This window comes from Mobula hypostoma, chromosome 21 (genome assembly GCF_963921235.1).
Source record: "Mobula hypostoma chromosome 21, sMobHyp1.1, whole genome shotgun sequence".
Classification (NCBI taxonomy): Eukaryota; Metazoa; Chordata; class Chondrichthyes; order Myliobatiformes; family Myliobatidae; genus Mobula; species Mobula hypostoma.
In genome coordinates, this window is record NC_086117.1 from 41248170 (window position 1) to 41267627 (window position 19458).

The 19458-nt window shown below is 38.1% G+C and overlaps 1 protein-coding gene across 4 annotated transcripts in view; it reads right to left on the reverse strand.

Annotated features, from left to right (window-relative positions):
• Nucleotides 1-2064: 2064 nt before the first annotated feature.
• The window catches only part of dph7 (diphthamide biosynthesis 7), a 42914-nt gene continuing 25520 nt past the window's right edge, over nt 2065-19458 (reverse strand). For all 4 annotated transcript variants that reach the window (XM_063073806.1, XM_063073809.1, XM_063073805.1 and 1 more), the window contains exons 5-10: nt 16603-16694; nt 14818-14975; nt 13219-13291; nt 12169-12234; nt 9908-10080; nt 2065-4005 (exon numbers count right to left, since the gene is read on the reverse strand). In XM_063073806.1, the coding sequence (XP_062929876.1) occupies nt 3539-4005; nt 9908-10080; nt 12169-12234; nt 13219-13291; nt 14818-14975; nt 16603-16694 (1029 nt within the window). In that variant the 3' untranslated portion in view covers nt 2065-3538. The remainder of the gene's footprint in view (nt 4006-9907; nt 10081-12168; nt 12235-13218; nt 13292-14817; nt 14976-16602; nt 16695-19458) is intronic.

Genomic DNA, 19458 nt, shown 5'->3' on the forward strand with positions numbered 1-19458 from the left:
CAACAGCACAGTGAAATTAAAATAGCTGGCCACCAGATGGAGTGAAGGTGCTTGACAAAGCGGTTCCCCAATCTACATGGGACTCACCAGCATAAAGGAAGCTAGCTGCACTGGATACAGCAGATTTTATTACAATATCAGCTTTTCTAGCACAATTTAATAAAGCAAATGCTCTTTTTAAAAATGGATAGTACGCTGCCACACTCAGCTGAAATATAAACTCCAAACATCTTCCTTGGGTTTCTGTGAACCCTGATTTTGTTGACCTTGCTATCACTCATTTGGCTTTTAACCACAGGATTTACAATCTCTTTGATAATTCCTGTAGATAATGTGGCTGGAAGTTGAATTTCATGGTAGGTGGCATAAATTCTAAAATTTGATCCATTCAGTATGGAGGTTGATGGGGTAGAAGGCAAGGACCAGAAAACTCCATCCTTGTTCTGGCTGAGAGAAGAGGGCACAAGACCACAGGTACAAAAAACAGATGAGGGTTTTGTCAGCACTGATTGTAGGGGAAGCCAGCTAAGGAAAAGGGAACATGTCTGTGTGGAAAGACTCAGCAGTTCATTCTGTTGAAGCCATCTTGTACCCATAATTCTTATGCCTATTTTCCTATCAACTTTGAGTTAACGCTAAGCCCGACTGGTTATAGGGAAATTTTCAAATGATACCTATACTGATTGTTACCCAAGTTTTCCTGCATACAGGAATAGAATGCTTCACTATCTGAAGGAATTGGAGCCAAACACTATCAGTGAATATGCATTTCCCACCTCATGACAAGAGGTTATTCACTAAGCAAGACTGATGGCACTACCATAAGAAACTTCTGCATTGATCTGGCCCTGTTGTGATTACCTGCAGGGCCCATAAACAGGCCCACTGGCCTACCATCTGATCCAGTCATGAGAACGCTCGATACTAATCCCAATTTCTGACACTCAGACCATAGTGTCCAAACTCATAGTATTTCAAGAGCTCACCTTAAATACTTAAAATGTTGTGAGAATACCTGCCTCCACCAACTGCTCAGGAAGTGTGTTCCAGTGCTAATATACTGGGCATTTTGAAATAAAGGAGTTGCATTGGGTCTCTTAAAGAATAGTAAGGTAGATTAGTCCTCAGGGTCTGACAGGATATACCACAGGTTATCGAGAGGCCAGAGATGAGATTGCAGGGCCCTTGAGCAATATCTTTGTGTCCTCTCCAACCACAGGCGAAGTACTAGATGACTGGCAAGTAGCCACTGTTGTGTCCATTATTCAAGCGAAATAGAGATAATTCTGGTCACTACAGACCAATGAGGCTCATGTCAATAGTGGGAAGTTACTGGAGAGGATTCTTAGGGATAGCATTTGAAAAATCATGGCCTAGTTAGGGTCAGTCAGCATGACTTTGTGCTGGGCAAGTTGTGTCTTACAAACTTGGTTGAGCTTTTTTTTTTAAAAAAAGGTGACAAAAGAGATTGATGAAGGTAGAGCTGTGGATGTTTACTACTTTAGGTCATCTCAAAATTCAGCCTAATTCAGATCTTATTTTTATCTCCACTTTTCAAGAATTTCCCTAACATCACTTTGCTCAACATATTTTGTTGGTAGACCAAGATATGTAAATTTAAAGCATTAAAGCATATTGTAATAAAAAAGCTCATTCCTTAAGCCCAAGGTGATTTGAGTTTAATTGTATTATCCATAATACTTAGAAAACAGCCGGAATATTTAGTATTAACTATTTTATATAAACATGTCAGAGCACTGTCTTAAACAACAGAGCTTTCATGAATTATTAGAAAAGTACTGTTGGCCAGAAATTGTAATGTATAGTTATGGATATGTCAAAAACAAGCCTGCCTTTACTATTAGTAATGAAAGTACATTTTTGCCTAGTACAATGGGAGTGTTATTCCTCACTTTACGTGACATTATATAAACCATGATGCATAAATGTTTGAGCCAACTATATTTGCTATTGTTCTGTTCGAATTCAGCCAAAGCTTCAGATCACATCCAATGTCTATCAGGTTGTTTTCTTTTAAAGATGATTGATCAGAGCATTTATTTCAAGAATATAGTTTAAACAGACAAAAAAATTCAACCTTCAAAGACGTTACATAAATGTAAATTATTTAATCAAAGTGATATCAAAATGTTTTACAAATAACCCCTTTGAGAAACAATTATATTTTCAATACATCCCTTTTTGAGAAACAATTACTTATGTAGAGGTACAGTGTAGAACAGGTCCTTCCAGCCCAGCGAGCTGCAATGCCCAGAACCCTCATATTTAACCCTCATCTAATCACAGGATAATTTACAGTGATCAATTAACCTAGTAATCAGAAGTCTTTGGACTGTGGGAAGAAACTGGAGCAACCAGAATTATGCTTAACCTCATTATTCCCCATAATTTATCTTGGCACAGGATGCTATGGAGCAAGGTAGGGGAACAGGAAGATAGATGTAACAAATAATTAGAGAAGAGTATTATTACAAACACCCTTTCTCTCCCCATGGGGAACACTTTCAAGAATATTCAAGAACAAACATCAAATACTCAGCATAATTACCTTCTAGAGCATCTTTAAGATGTGTATATACATTAAAAATTTGTTGTACACGTCTGCAGACGGCAGTTGCAAAAAGATTGACAAAAATAGTTTAACTCCATACTTGAGTAAAAATAAATTTAGCCTTGCACAACTACAGTGGACTTCCTAGAAATCTAAAGCAAAAACTCCTGAGATCCAAGTCTTTAATTAATGTACGAGGTCCACAGGACCAAAAAGGTTTGCTATGAGAAGCTTCAATTGTATAGCTACTCAGCTCACCACAAAAGTGAAGTGAAACAATTTACTAGTCACATGACGTTTTGAGACAAATTTATAAAGCACCAGATTAAGCGTCATTTCAATGCACTGTGTAAAAAAACTGATGTGTATGAATGGGTGTATGACAAGCTTTTCACTCTACCTCAGTGCATTTGACAAAAATAATAAATAATTCCAATTTATTGCCTAAAATTCTAAATTATCTCTTGACACCTGACTGCTGGAAGTTCTAGCAAAATGAATCCTTGGAGATAAACTGATTTAAATGACTTCTACAAATCTTTCAATTCCTTTGCCAACTCTTAATTCTGGTTTAAATTAATAAATGAATGAAGAAACATTTCTGACTAAATTCTTCATGTATTACTGATAATACTATGTTTCTTAGTGTATCTTTTTCTCCTCCCCATTTTCTCATCACACTTCTTGTTGTTGAACATTTTGAAATTAATGGTGAATACATTTCTCCTACTTTTTGCTTTACCCGAAGCAGCTACACAGCTGACATTAGGAAATCTCACTTAACACCTCTCACTATCACTTAATAATATTGAACTATCTTCATTATAAATTTATTGCTCAATCTTGTAGTTTTTTCCTGCAGGATATTGAAAAAATGAAAATGACCAGACTATGCTCTTCTCCCTCACATTACCAAGTATGGTTTTGCTCTAGTACTTTATAAACATTACTTTTTAAAATAGAAAATTAAATGGAAGATACAATATTATTTCTTTCCCATTTCCAAACGTGCAAGACATGGTCATAGAAGGAACATGTTGCCAACAAATCACCCTTATTCTTTGTCCAGTCAATACCTGCCTTGTAATTCTGTTGCTCTGTAATGGCACAGTTCACATTTGGACTATGAGATGCACCTCCGGCCTGCAAACTGCCAGAAACCTCAGTGCCATAATCATCCACCTCATCTTCCACCACCATATCAAATAAACCAGTGGGAGATTCATACTGAATCTTCAGGTGCCGGAATTTGATTTCTGCTTCCTTTGTTCCTTGCTTGCATTCCTTTTTCCTTTGAGTTTCAGATAAAGATGACGATACAGGGCAAGGCTTAGTGGTGGGTAGAGTATCAACAGATAGTCTTGACCAGTCTGCTCCATATGCCAATGAATTGTGCAATATATAGGAGTAAAGAATGGGGCATTTTTCTTGGCCTGCAATTGAAGAAAACAATGCTTAATTAAAATAAGTGTGCTCCACAAAATAACACATACTGAAAAACAATATCTCTATGTGATTGGCTGTTAAAAGAGGCTTCCATTACATCAAACTTGCAAATTACTGAACCATTTGCAGTACCAATCATATCTGGGCTATTTTTAAAAGTACTAATTTTATACTTGATGTCATCATTCATTCTGAGTTCATTGACAAAAGAAGCTATCACATAAGCTCTTGATTATCAGTTACTCTTAATTCAGTCTCCAGCAACAATATTCACCATCTATGGAAATGTTATGACATTTACAAATTGGTCATTCAAATACATGTCTACAAGGCATTTACTAGAACAAACAGTTTCCTCCCCATCTGTTTCATTAAAACTTCTCAATTTTGCATTCAATAGATCTCGTCAACTATCCATGTCATAGGAGAACAAGCCCAACATCTCCAATGTCTCCACAGATAGAGATTTTCACCCCTACAGCAATTCTAGCAAATCACCTCTGACAATTCTCCAAGACCTTACAGCATTGCTGTTCAGAATTGTACACTATGTTCCAGCAGAAATTTTAACACTATTTGTAGAGGCTTGGAATGACATTCCTGTTTTGTATTCAGTACCTTTTTCACAAAGCCAAAGTGACTATCTTATCAAAATGACTTTCAAATATGCAACTCCAGGTCTCTCTGCTGCAAATTAATACAATTTAGATCAGAAAGTTGAGAGTCTTCTGCCACATACCATGACAAATAATGATATATTAGGAGAGAAAATGGAGACCTGTCAATAAAAGCGAAAAAAGTTATCAGCCAGTCTGGCTGATTTCCCTACACTTCAGATAGACTCAGAGAAGGTGTTATGTATGCTCAAAGCATCATGTCATGAATGTATAGTCAATGTTTAAGCTTTCATTGAAGGACTAGCACCCGAGCCACACCAGAGAGCTAATGAATTGTTTTCTTAGCTTTTGCCCCATTTAGTAATATGCTGGACAGTTCCTGTTCCATTTCCAAATTCAAAATTGTTCTTGTCTTTGCAACTGAATCCTCTACTTCCACATTTGGAGACCAGTTAGTATGGATCAGTGATAACATCTCCTTTTCGCTGATACATCAACACAGGTGCACCTCAAGGACACGTATTTAACCCACTGCTCTACTCTCTCTACACTCATGACTATGTGGCTAAACACACTCAAATGCCATTTATAAGTTCTGACTGGTTGCATCACAGCCTGGTATTGGTGCACTAATGCACAGGATGGCAAGAGACTGCAAAGGGTTGTAGACTCATTCAGCACCATCACAGGCACAACCCTCCCCACCAGAAAAGAAATCTTCAAGAGCCAGTGACTCAAGAAAGTGGCGTCCATTGTTAAGAACCCTCACCCTCCAGACATGCCCTCTTTAATACTGGAACTTTTGAATGGTTAGAATATTACTACCGAAACACAGAAGCAAAATATTAAAAGGGGCTAATTTTCTTGAGTTTGTCAAAGTAAATTCTAAAATGATTAAAAGAGCATGAAGCTCACGTAATTATTTTCAATTCATATCAGACATTTGGACAACAGCAGGATACCATTGTGCAAAACAGTATTGTGGCATATAAAGCAAAGAGGACTATTAAAAGGGAAATGGCAGAACAGGAAGATGTGAATTTTCACAAGCCAGGGAATAAGTTTAACCCTTGTTATTTCATGCAACATAATCTATAGATCACAGAATTGTTACAAACCAGATGATAAGTATTGAGTCCATCAGGTTTCTGACAGCTCCTAGCAGTTAATACCAGCCAGTTCCATTACATTTTTGATGGATTCTATTTCCAGTACTAATTCAGAAAGCAAATTCCAAATCCTAACATGTGCTCATACTAAAACTGAAATATTCCTCAATTTTTCTTGTAGTTTTTGTTTAAAAATTTCAATTGCAATATCCACTTCCCTATTTACTTTTTCTATACAAGACAGGATCCTGTTCATCATTAAATTTCCTTTTAACATTTTGTTTTAAAAAAAAAGCACTTCAGTTCCTCCTGTCTAACCTTGTATTGAAAGCCATCACCTTCAGAACCATCCTAAAATACTCCTTCTGTTCAGCCTCAATGAGCTTCATGCACTTTCTAAACTGTGGCAACCACAACTAAATGCAGTATCCATGTTGGGGCGCAAGCCTTGCTTTGCACAGTTTGTAACACGTTTCCCACTTCTGTATTCCAGTCTTTGTAATTGAATCACATAATTTACTAATCATATTCTCAGAATGCCTTTCCACTTCCAAGGATTTCAACAGGTTCAATAGGTACATTTAACGTCGGAGAAATGTATACAATATACATCCTGAAATTCTTTTTCTTTGCAGACATCCATGAAAACAGAGAAGTGTCCCGAAGAATGAATGACAGCTAAAACATTAGAACCCCAAAGCCCCCCTAGCTCCCCATCCCACACACAAGCAACAGCAAGGCAATGACCCCACCCATCCCCACCAGCAAAAAAGCATCAGAACCCCCCACTGAGCACTCAAGCGTGAAGCAAACATCAATAAAGGCACAGACTTGCAGTACCCCAAAGACTACTCATTCACCCGGTAATTCAAAATACCACAGGCTCTCCCACTAATAAGGGAAAAAGAGGTGTACCCGTTTCACAGCGAGAGGGGAGACATAACAACTCACTGATTTAACCATGTATCTACCCGAACTTCAGTGCACACGACTAAAAACTGCTCGCATGCCCATACAGCAACCACATGTCTTTGGTGAGACAGACTTCAGATGTTAGAATTCGGGCCAACATACAGTCACACAACTTCTATGGAGAGAAATGAGCAGCTGACATTTTGGGTTGAGAACCTTCTTCTGAAACCTTTCTTTCTAAAGATGCTGCCTGACCCACTAAGTTCCTCCAACAGTTTGTGTGTTGGCCCTTTGTTTGTTGTGTTGTATTTTTATCCTTGTATTTATTACAATTCCAAGCTTTGTTTCATTCATAAATTTGGAAATTTTGTTCTGCTTGGCCATGCCTGCGTCATTAATATATAAAGTGGTTTCAAAATTAACTCCATGGTATCACATCTGACAACCATTCTCCAGATTGAAAAGCAACTGCTGCTATCTGCTTTTAAGATAGACTGTTCTGTTGTATATTTTACTGTACATACTACTTCTTACAAATTACTGTAATTTGCACATTGCACATTCAGGCGGAGACATAACTCAAGGATTTTTACTCATGTATGTGAAGGATGTAAAATAAAGTCAATTCAATACTTCACTGCTCATGCAAAACGTTGTATAAATTCTATGCCACATCAATTTCGCTAACTAGCCTTTGATGTGTGCTTTGACTATATGCTCTGAAAATCCATGTGGAAGACACTTCCTGTATTCTTTTCATTAACTCTATTATCTCTTTAAAAAAGAATTCAACTAAGTTAGTTGAAAATAATTTGTTTTTCAATAATTCTGTGCTGGCCCTGGCTCTTTTTTCAATTTAATCTTTCTTTGTACGTATTAATGTTTTCTCTATTTCCAAAACCTTGTCATCAACCAAACTTGAACTAACTGGCCTGCAGTTGATTGGCATTTGCTCACACTACTTTCTGAACAAGGGTAATACATTTGCCATTTCCAATCCTCTAGCACCTTTCTTGTAACAAGTGAGAATTGAAAGATTATAGCAAACTCCAGCACAACTTCCTTAAGTGATCTCTGCTGTATCCTATTTGGATCTGGTGACTCAGTTACTTTAAGTATGACCAATTTATTAGACTTCCTCCTCAATTATCACTTCTGCCTCCCTTTCTATTGGGATAGTGGAAGCATTCTTTTTTTAAAAATACAGCACCTTAGGCGCCACAACATTTGCCTTTTTGTATGGAAAAAAAGTCATAAGCCTTCAGAATGACAACATAGATAAAGCGGAAGACTGCTTTAACTAGAGTCATGGACTAATGCAACAAGGACAGGCCTTTCAGCCCCACTGGTTCGTGCAGGGAGTATGCTGTAGTCAGCAAGTCACAGTTACCCATGTTTGGCCCATAATCCCTTCCAAGTACTTATCCAAATGCCTCTTCAATGTTGCAATTCTACAACCTTTACTACTTCCTCCAGAAACTTATTCCAGGTGCTTGCTATCCTCTGGGTAAAGTTGTCTCTCAAATCTCTCTTAAATTTCTCCCCTTTAGTATCTGTGCCCTCTGGCTTTGGATACCCCAAACCTGGTGAAAAGACTAAGATTTTCCACTATAATCTTACCCCTCATGATTATATAAATTTCTATGAAGACACCTCTCATTCTTCTACACTCCAAGAAATAAAGATTGAGTGGTCAACCTGTCCCCATAACCCAATCCCTCTTGTCCAAGCAGCATTCTTATAAATATCTTTTGCACCCTATCAAGCTTGCAGTGTTATTCCTACAACAGGGCCCTTCTCAATAGTTAGCCCTTTCTCTCACATTAGATTTACAAAAACAAGAAGGGTAAATGTACTCTAGTTCTTCTTTCTCATCCATTTCAGCATTCTACCAGAGCTGCTCTCCCAACAAAGTTTGCAAAGCAGAAATATGATCATGACCAGTATCCTATATTTCACTTCTATGCACAATCTATATAATCTACAATATTTATATAATCTATAAGAAATCCAATTAACAAAATTAACATTTTTGTTACCTTAATAAAACAACCATTCCTCACAATAGTCCAGAAATCCATAGTCATAAACTACAGCTGAACTGATCCTGCCCTCATCTTATGTTAACAATATACAAATTTTATAAGTATATTACCACCAAACTGATTTTTTTTTATATTGCCCAGAGGCACTGCAGCTAAATTTATCATTTCAGTCTCCATCTCTGCCAAGACACGACAGTTAATTTTCTAATCTGTAAGTGAACTGTTACCACATCAAATAATTCATTTACTACGAGCAAATGTCTAAGCTCAATACCTTTTCCATTTTAGCAAATTAGATGCTAGTATTGTTACATACCGTAAGATGTGATTTTTTTTTTGAGAGAATGATGTGATGGTCTTTTGGAGGTCACCTGATGTAATTTTCCCACCGATGTGAGGTCACGTGATGACGTGCACCACGGGTATAAAAGGGAAGACCTCAGATGACGCAGTTAGTTTTTAGTTTTTCAGATTTCCAGCTAGAACGTACTGTCTCCCCATTTCTATTGCGTATTTGTTTTATGACGCAGTTTCATTTTAAAACAGTTGTTACGTTCTGTTGCAAGGTACAATAGTGCTGGACTGGAAATTTTTGCTAGATATGTTGATGTACCTTATTCCAGCAGTAGTACGGGAGAGTGAAGAGGGACCCGAAGGATTGAGAGGGGTCGGTATTGTTCGGCAGTTTAACAAAGGATCGACCTTATTGAGTCTTCGTTGAAGGAGTAGCGACCTGCATCGAAGATAACTCTTGCCAAAAGAGAAAGGTAGTTCATGCAAAGGTTTGCTCTCTAGAATTTAAGGTCAGTTGTTTTAAACTGTTTATTTCCTGCATCGTGAATCCTTTGGACAGAACCAACAGGAAAGTCGCGTCTATGAAGAAATCCTTCTCCAGAGAAGTCTCTCCCAATTGAACGTATCAATCTGTTGGACTTTTGAATTTACCATTTTAAGACCTATATCTGACTTTACTGCTTTAAGAACTGTTTTCGCATTTAACGCTTTAAGAACCAGTGCCCAGTGACAATTTGTTGAACGGCTGCATAGCTGTTAACTTCTGTTTAAGGTTTTGGTTTTTTTTATTGTTTATCCGTGTTTAATAAATGTTTGGTTGTTTTTATATAACCTGTCTCGATTGATATTCATTGTTGCCGGTTACGTAACAGTATATATAATGCATCTTTTATAGTTGCTATCAAGACTCACCTTGTGCACCCTCACAGTCTAGGATATGATATCCATTGTGCATGCACGCTGCAAGCAGCAAGTTTTCCTGACTTGGATGCCACTTAACTCTCCAGACACCTCCCTGGACATGGGTATCTGCCAATGGCTGTTTCATCTGCCGGGAATCCCAAATGAGAACATGCTCATCATAACTGGAAAGAAAAGTAGAATTAAATTCGATCACTAGTAACAGAAGTCATTTCATTTCAACAGATACCTAATCCAAATTTTGTAAAGTTAAGGTATCGCAATACTACAGAATTAGTTGCAAGTTTATGATGAAACGTACAATGCTTATAACTTTCTTAATATTTTAAATGCAATTTTTCTTCTCTACTTCTACTTTAGCCATTGCACTAGCTTTCCCAAAAATTCACCATCAGACACAATCTCAAAGTTGCAGAACTTGAGAGCAGCAAAGCGACCAAATGTCTTCTATGAATAAAATGTCTATCATTCAGTTTCTCAAAGACAGACTTGAATACAGGTTTCCCCTGCCATCCGAAGGTAAAGCTTTCCTATGAAATGGTTCATAAGCCAGAATGTTGTAAAGCGAAGAAGCAATTACCATTTATTTATATAGGAAAAATTTGTGAGCGTTCAGACCCAAAAATAACCTACCAAATCATGCCAAATAACACATAAAACCTAAAATAACAGTAACATATAGTAAAAGCAGGAATGATATGATAAATACACAGTCCACATAAATTAGAAATACTTCTCTACAACGATTGCCTGCACTGTTCTCCGTAGTGAAAATCTCATGCAAGCGCTCTTGGCAGAAACACAGCGCAAGCGCCGTCGGCAGAAAATCTCACGCAAGCGCTCTTCAGTAAACTCTAGGCTATGAAGCTGCCAAATCATACCAAATAACACGTAAAAATACACAGCCGATATAAAGTAGAAATAATGTATGTACAGTGTAGTATCACTTACCGGAATTGGGAAGACAGCGCAGAGCACACTGATGAGAGTGTGTTAGGCTGAGTCATCGCAGGTTGGGGTGGTGCAGTGGCCCTCACCCTCCAGGCAGCGAACCGATACCGATACGCGAAGCGTGCAGTGGTAGAGCGGTAGCCGGGATGTATCCAGCACATCTTTAAGAAAAAAGCCTATATAAACATGCTAATTAATTAGGTGCCGCTCGGCACGTATATGTCGGCCCAGATCAGAGGCGATTGCTGATTGCGTCGTCTCTGATCTGGGCCGACATTTACATGCCAGGCGGCACCTAATTAATTAGCATGTTTATTTTGGCTTTTTTCTTAAAGATGTGCTGGGTGGTCCTGGCTACCGCTGCATTCTCCGCGAATCGGTATCTGTCTGCGGCCTGGGGGCTGGGGTGGTGGGACACTGGGGTGTCACCTCATCGTCGTCTGTTTCTATTAGGGCAGGCAGGTCATCTTCTTCTATGTCTGCCTGCCTCGATGTCGAAGGTCGAGGTTCGTCGTCTGCTGTGGCTGATGGGGAAGGCTTGCTTGACTGCTTAGCCATGCGCATTTTTCTATCATACAGTTCTTTGTAAGCACTCAAATCATCCTGCAAATATGCCCTAAACTGACGTACCCTTTCAAAATTAAAGTCGTACTTTATCATTGCAGCGAAAATCTCATGCAGTTGCTTCACGTTCAGTTCCTGGACGACTTCACTTTTGGTCCGTTTGCTACTGTATTTGGTTTCGATTGTTATCCTTTCCTCTTCCAATTGCATCAGCTCTTCATCTATCAGCTCTTGGTCATGGGATGCCAAAACCTCTTCAACATCATCTTCGTCAACTTCCACAAGCCAAACTTACTTTGTCCTAACTTCGTTCACCATGACTGAACACTTAATTATGTCTAGTTTTACGCTAAGTGTAACACTCTTACAAGCTCTTTTAGGCTTTTCCAACACTTTAGAACTCATCTTGCTAACGGCTGCTCACAGGCACGTGTTTAAGCAATGCTGGCGAGAATGCAGTTCCAAATCCGGGGGAGAGCGGCTGCTCGAGGCGCGCGCTATTTTTTAATCGCACACTTTTTTTTCGCACGCTGCCTTTTTTCCTAACAGTGAAAACACCTTCTGTTAGCGAAAACAGGGAACTAATGTAGGTCTTTTGTAACAGTGAGGTTTCGTAAAGTGAACGTTCGAAAAGCAGGAGACACCTGTAATAGGTTTTGAGTTTACTATAATTTACAGCTCAATAAAAAAATTCTCAAAGAACAAAAATGTTCCTCTGGTTTAAGTAGAAATCTTACCTTCCAGTAGCCAGTATGTGTTGTTTATGTGGATTGCTCTGGATACTACACACTCCCATTGAATGCCTGAAAAACAAGATTTTTGTTTGAGAATTCAGTGGAGACATGGGATTTTCCATTTCACTTTAAAAATGTCAGTGCAGTCAACTACCATCAGAAGCTGCCAGGTTCAAAGCCAACTTAAAAATATTAGGTATCTCAATTAGCATCACAGAAGAAGTGGTATTATTGAAGTGAAAAGGCATAGAACTATAGAGATTCAAAATATCAATCAGGATTCCAATTTTTGGTTTTAATCTATCAGCCTCTGTTCAAAAATATGCAAGAGAATGTTGATTATAAAAGGGATCAAGACCCACATTGGGATAGATACCTCAATGAAATCAGAACAGTGGTGTGATGCAACTATTTTACCAACCAAAAAGAATAATGTAAAGTTATTGCTCATTCCTCTTGATCCTATGCCTATCATTCTACAACAGGTTTCAACATGATCTTACATTTCTGCTCAGGAGAATACAAAAGCAAATTGAGAATTTATTTTTTAAAAATCCCCTGTTCTTCTCTTCTTTGCTAAAGTTAATTTGGACTGAGCAGAAGCAAGAGAACTGGCAGCATATAGATTTCATTGATGTGAATTCAAACCTAGGGCTGGCATATTGTGCTTCTAAGTGTTCTCCTTTCACGTCTGGGGTCTATGCTGGGAATCTGCCCAGGTGATGAAACTTTTGTGAAAACGAGGTTAAGACAGTCTCAATTTATTCCCGTGTTGACGAAAGTTTTTAGTGCCCTAATGTCGACAAAGTTATGAAAAGGGACAGAATAATGGATGCAATAAAGGGGTTTTCATACAGACTTAAACTCAAGCTGTATCCTAACCCTTTCATTACTTAATACTGATTAGATCCTTGTGCAATACAACTCCACTAAAAGCTTATAGCTTCAACAGGATATACTGTACAAATTTAAATAGAAATTTATTGCTATAATTATTACAGAGTAGTTATACAAAATACACCAGCAATTCCTTCAAATAAATGGAGCACACACCTAGTGCTGGTAAAGAGTGGTCTGTTGGTCCCCATCCGCATATCCCAAACCTTCAACTTACTGTCATCACCTCCTGCAAAAGGAAAGAGAAACAAAAACAATAAACTAGCCCATGATGTTCTTCACAACACAAACAAAATGCATTCCCAAAAATGCTTGCTTTTCTCTGTCCTTGGGCAGAGAATTTGATTCCCATCTTATTTGTTCAGATACAAATGTCGCTCCAGGCTAGGATATGACTTTGATATTATGCTTTTCATAAATGCATTCTCAAAGGATGAAATTGCATGAAATATTTTGAGATTATAGCCTCTACACAGAAAAGTCATTAACACAGAAAAAGTGCTGCACTAGATCAGAAAACTAAAGTAACAAATCACTTATCTCTAGATTTTACACAAGCTGCATTAAGTTCAAAGGATTGTCAATGTTTAATATTTTGTCAGCAAAATTCCAATTACAACACTTGTGTTTTTCATATTATGCAAGATGCAATCTTTTACAGTAATTAAAAAATGCAGAAAAATCAAGCTTAGACTTAATGTTAAAAATTCAAAGATCAATTAACATTCAAGATCAAAGACACACAAGACATTAGATAGAATTTTTCATGCACAATTCAGCCAGCTGGTCAGTTAAAAAATCAAAACTGAGCACAGTTAGAATATCAATAGCATATTTTGAGAGTTGTAGGATTTACCACTGACTAGATTTTTTTTTAAAAAGTTACAGCATTGTAACAAACCCTTTTGGCCCAACAAGCCCATGCACCCAATTCACCTACTGTATATGACTAATTAATCAAATAACAAACACATATCTTTGGAATGTGGGAGGAAGCCAGAGGAAATCCACATGGTCAAGGGGAAAACGTACAAACTCCTTACACATAACAGTGGAAATTGAACCCAGGTTGCTGTAGTAGCATTACACTAACCTTTATGTTACTGTGCCGCCCCAAAATTTTAACAAGAAAGAATGTGTTAAATAACTTAAGTCAATTATTTTGTAATATAATCATCCTTGGCAATAACTCTGAGGCAGATGACCTTTTATGGTAAATTATCTCAAATTTTAATTTAGTAACTAATTGTCTAATATTGGAAAGCTCACATCCTACTTCAAGGTTAAATTTCCATCTCATCAATTACACCAAAATGTTGGAACAGTTTTCCTCTGACAGTTCAACAGATAAATACAGGGTACACAGTTCAGTGTCAGGCCTGTGTCCAGTTATTCAGCTTTAGTTGAACTGTTGGTACTTAAAATGGCCATGACTGGAATTGGAGGATGGGGTTGATAATGGTTATTTTGAGGTTCTTCTCCTTCCCGTTCATTTCAGAAATGTTCTTGCATCTAGAAATTCGATGGCATGAACTCTCTAGTTTAACACTTGAGGAATTAATGCTTTGAAGATATGCTAAAGGATGCAACAAAATTGTACACAACACTTTAATGAACTCTGCCTTCATAGGAGACAATTTAAAGTGTCAGAATGTTTGCTAGTGTGAAAGCAAAGCAACAGTTCATACACAGATAAAAAATAAGTTTTAAGCTGACTTCTTTCGCACAACTGCTCAGAACAGATGAACAGGCTACCTGAGTAAACAACATCTGTATTCCAGTAATTGAAAGCCGCAATCCAAGCCTCAAAGTCATGTGCCTTCCACTGAGAGACCACATCCAGTCTACAGCTATCCACAGACACCAGACTCAAACAGCCCTTAGAGTCACTGCTAATAATCTTGACAGGTTCACTGCAATGACAAAAGTTAAATATTATGATTAGCAGCACAACATTTCACATTTCAGAAACAATTTCTGATTTCTTTTATTATGCATTGTTCTTGTTTTACCTTATTCTAGCTCAATGCACTATGTAATGAACAGCATGAAAGACAAAGTTTTCACTACCTTAATACATGACAGCCAATTCCAATTCAACTTCAAAAAGTAGATAAACTACAACTTTAAATGAGAACATTTGCAAGTTACTCAGAGTTTACACATTAAATTGACAGAAATAATCAATAAATTACTCTTAAAATCTTCAAAAATTGATGACATTCAACATGCTAAATAAATGTGAGTGATGTCAATTGTGGAGGTAGAATATTAATTACGTTTGTTATCCAATATCAAGAACAAAAATAGTTAGATACATGAAAGGTCAACCTATCTGAACAGTTTTTATACACTTTAGTATTGAATAGTTAATAATAGTTATACTTTTAAAAAATGTTTGAGTCTATATCCTGCATACTCAAGGGAGATTTGATCAATTGCCATGAAATAATAAATTGAGCAGATTGTGTTCACGCTGCCAAATTATTTCAGATCAATGACACGTCAATATAAGGTTACACAAGATTACATGCATCTTGTTTTAAAGGAAAATAATGGAATTATTGAGTATCATTGCTGGTTGCACATCATTCCTATCTAAAATTGAAAAGATAGAAGCCAATTCATATGATATAGTTATTGCAGTTCTACGAGATGGTTTTAATGGGCTTGCTGGGGTTGGCTTAAGGAGTAGTTATGATGGTAGGGAATTTTTCAGTGGAACGTCAAATACCAAATTGACATATACACTACATGGCAAAGACTTCAAGAGTGTTGATGCACCTGAGATGCAAGTTCATAAGAGTTGGATGTCACACTAAGGTGTGCAAAACATCATTCAATCTGCACGGAGTATTGTATACAGTTCTAACTGCTTCATTACTGGAAGGATGTGGAAGCATTACAAACAATGCAGAAGAGATATTGGGTAGATTGGGTTTTACCTCACTGTAGAGGCCAAGTGGTGGGCCCTATAGTGATTTATAAGATTGGATAGAGAGTCAGAGATTTTTTCCCAAGACTAAAACTAGAGGAGAGAGAGGGAACTTTAAAGGAGTGCCAAGGGGTGAGTTTTCCCCACACAACTGGTGATTATACAGAATCAGCTCCTGAGAAAGTGGTACAGGCAGGTACAATATTTAAAAGGTATTTTGACAGGTGAGTGGATAGGAAAGCGAAGGATACAAGCCCTATGCAGGTAAATGGGATTAGCGTAGATGGACATCAGAAGGTAGTATGGGCAAGTTGAGCCAAGGGGCCCTTTACGGTGCTTTTCAACTCAAAGACTCAATTTTGTTTCAATAATTCGATATGCTCTTACTTTCATTTTGAAATTTTCCCGAAGATTATCCCTTAACCTCCTAGGTCCAGGACTTAATCATGAAGCAAAATAAAATACAATTTTATAGGCTTTTCATATCCCCAACATACAGGTTTGACAGAAATACAAATTACTTCATACACTAGTTCCAGGAGATAAGAATGCATAGGGTGAACATACATTTGAAAAAAAAAATTGGGGGAGAAATAAAAACTTACTGTTGTCTTCCTGTTGACCAATCCAGGGACAGAGCCAGACATTCTGGCCATAACTTAACACTACACACAGACTCCAACAGGCAGCTGTTTTTCTACTGAAAGAAAAGATTTCACTGAGCCACAAGCAATTCCAAATTGATGTCTACATTTCCATGTGCCTTTGTCACCAATTTTCTTCCCATTTCTTTTTCACGTTAGTGCAAAGTTTCAAAAGTATTAGTATCAACAAAAAGGCTTGAAAATTTTGTCTACATTTTTCTAACTGCAAGGAGCTTTAGTGACATATCCATTTTTGTTCTCCCATCTAGTATAAACATACCAGCAGGCATGGAAGATAAGAACTGAAAAGATGTATAGGACCAATTACCCCTCCCTAATCCATGTGGGTGTAGCTAAGTACATATTTATATGAAGCAGTGGGTGTAAAATGGGAGCAACTTGCAGTGAAAGATGAAGCAAAAGCCTCTTTCAACTTTTTTTCCTGTAGCACACAAAAAGCAGCATTTGACATTTTATCATCTTACAAAATACAGTTTAACTTTATCCTTGGACTAAACAAAACTATAAACATATTAACTGAAAGACCAGCCACACAAAACTAAGATTGATCACTATGCAATTTGTAGTACAATAACTCTACAAACCAAAACAATATGCCGCAATTCGCCTACTACTCTACACAACAGATACAATCTCACTGGCTCTCCACTCTGCTTCGGGGTACTTAGACAACCGCAAACACCATACATTTTGTTGTTATTTATTGATTACAGCTCAGGATTTAACACCATCATCCCCTCATTACTAATCACCACACTTCAAGATCCTCAACTTTTTTAAATCAAGAGACCAGTCAGTGTAGATTGTTAATAACATCTCCTCTTCACTGACATCAACACAGTTGCACCTAAATGATGTACACTTAGCCCACTGCTCTACTTTCTCTCTACACTTCTAACTGCAGATGAACACAGCTCAATTGCAATCTGTAAATTTGCAGAGGACACCAGTATTATTAGTAGAATCTCAAACAGCAACAAGGAGTCATACAGGCATGAGATAGATCAACAGGTTGTGTGGTGAATTGATTGGACTTAAGGAAGGGGGAATTGGGAGAACGTACTCCAGTCCTCATTAGGGGTCGGCAGTGGAAAGGACAAAGCAGTTTTAAGTTCTTGGGCATTAACTTCATGGAGAATCTACCCTGCACTCAGCACATTGATGGAATCATGAGGAAGGCATGCCAGAAGTTATACTTTGTCAGGAGTTTGATGAGATTCGGTGTGTCACCAAGGTCTGCTACAGATTTCTATAGATGTATGATGGAGAGTATTCTGTCTGGTTGCATCACAGCCTGGTATGGAAGCTTCAATGCACAGGATCACAAGAAGCCACAGGGTCAGAGACTTCACCAGCTCCATCACAGACACAACCCTCTCTATTATCAAGGACATCTTCACAAGATAGTGCCTCAGGAAAACAGTATCCATCACCAAGGGCTCTCACAAATCAGGACATGCACTCTTCTCGTTACCACCATCGGAGAGGAGGTACAGGAACCTAAAGACCCATACTAAAGAGTTCTGAAACAGCTTCTTCCCCTCCACCAGATTTCTGAATAGTCTAGGAAAACATGAACACGACCTTGCTATTCCTTTCTTTATGCACTATCTAGATTTGTAGTTTATGGTAATTTTGTGTTTGCACTGTATTGCTGCTGCAAAACATTTTACATCATATAATCGGTGATAATAAATGTGATTTGAATATTCTCCTTCAAAACCAAGCAAAATTGTTTCTAAATAGTCACTATTAATAGCATTCAAAGACTAAAAAAAAATGATTCTTCATGATGAACCAGAAACCAAAAGTATACCTTCAAACATAATAAATCTCAATTAATGCAAACATTGTTATCTGTGGTCACACAAATAAAAATGTTTTGATGCCCCATAAAGAAAAGGCACAAAAGGCTTAGCAAGTACTGCAAACCTTAAACTCAAGAGATTCTGCAGATGCTGGAACTACAAAGTAACACACACATACAATGCTGAAGGAACTCAGCAGGTCGTGCAGCATCTAGGGCAGGGATTCATAATCTTTTATTTGCCATGGATCAACACCTTTAAGCAAGAGGTCTGTGGACCCTAGGCTGGGAAACCCTGATCTAAGGGAAGGAAAAAAGAGTCAACATTTTGAGCTAAGACCCTTCATGACTAGAAAGGAAGGGGAAAAAAGCCAGAATAAGGTAGTGGGAGAGGAGTACAAGCTGGAAGGCAATAAGTGAAGTCAGGTGAAGGGGAAGTTAGGTCAGTGGGGAAGGAGGAATCACGTAAGAAGCTGAGAGATGGCAGTTGGAAAAGGTAAAGGGCTTGAAGAAGGAGCAATCCAATGAGAGGAGAGTGTTCCATGGGAGAAAGGGAAGGAGACCAGAAGGAAGGAATAGGCAGGTGAAGAGTAGAAGGGGCAAGAAGGGAGCCAGAATGGGGAATGGGAAAAAGGGGGGGGGGGGAGGAGAGAGAAATCAGAGGAAGTTAGAGAAATCGATGGTCATGCCAACAGGTTGGAGACTACCCAGATGGAATAAAGTATTGCTCCAAAACCTGAGAATTACCTCATCATACCAGCAGAGTAGGCCATGGACTGATATGGGAGAATGGGAATCAGGATTCGAATTAAAATGGTTGGCCACTAGGAAATTCTGCTTGTTGCATATGGAGCAAAGAGGGCTCAACAAAGTGGTCCCCCTATATAGGTTGGCTCTCACCGATGTACAGGAGGCCACACCAGGAGTGCAGAATATAGTGGGTGACCCCAACAGACTTGAAGGTGAAATGTCGCCTCACTTGGAAGAAT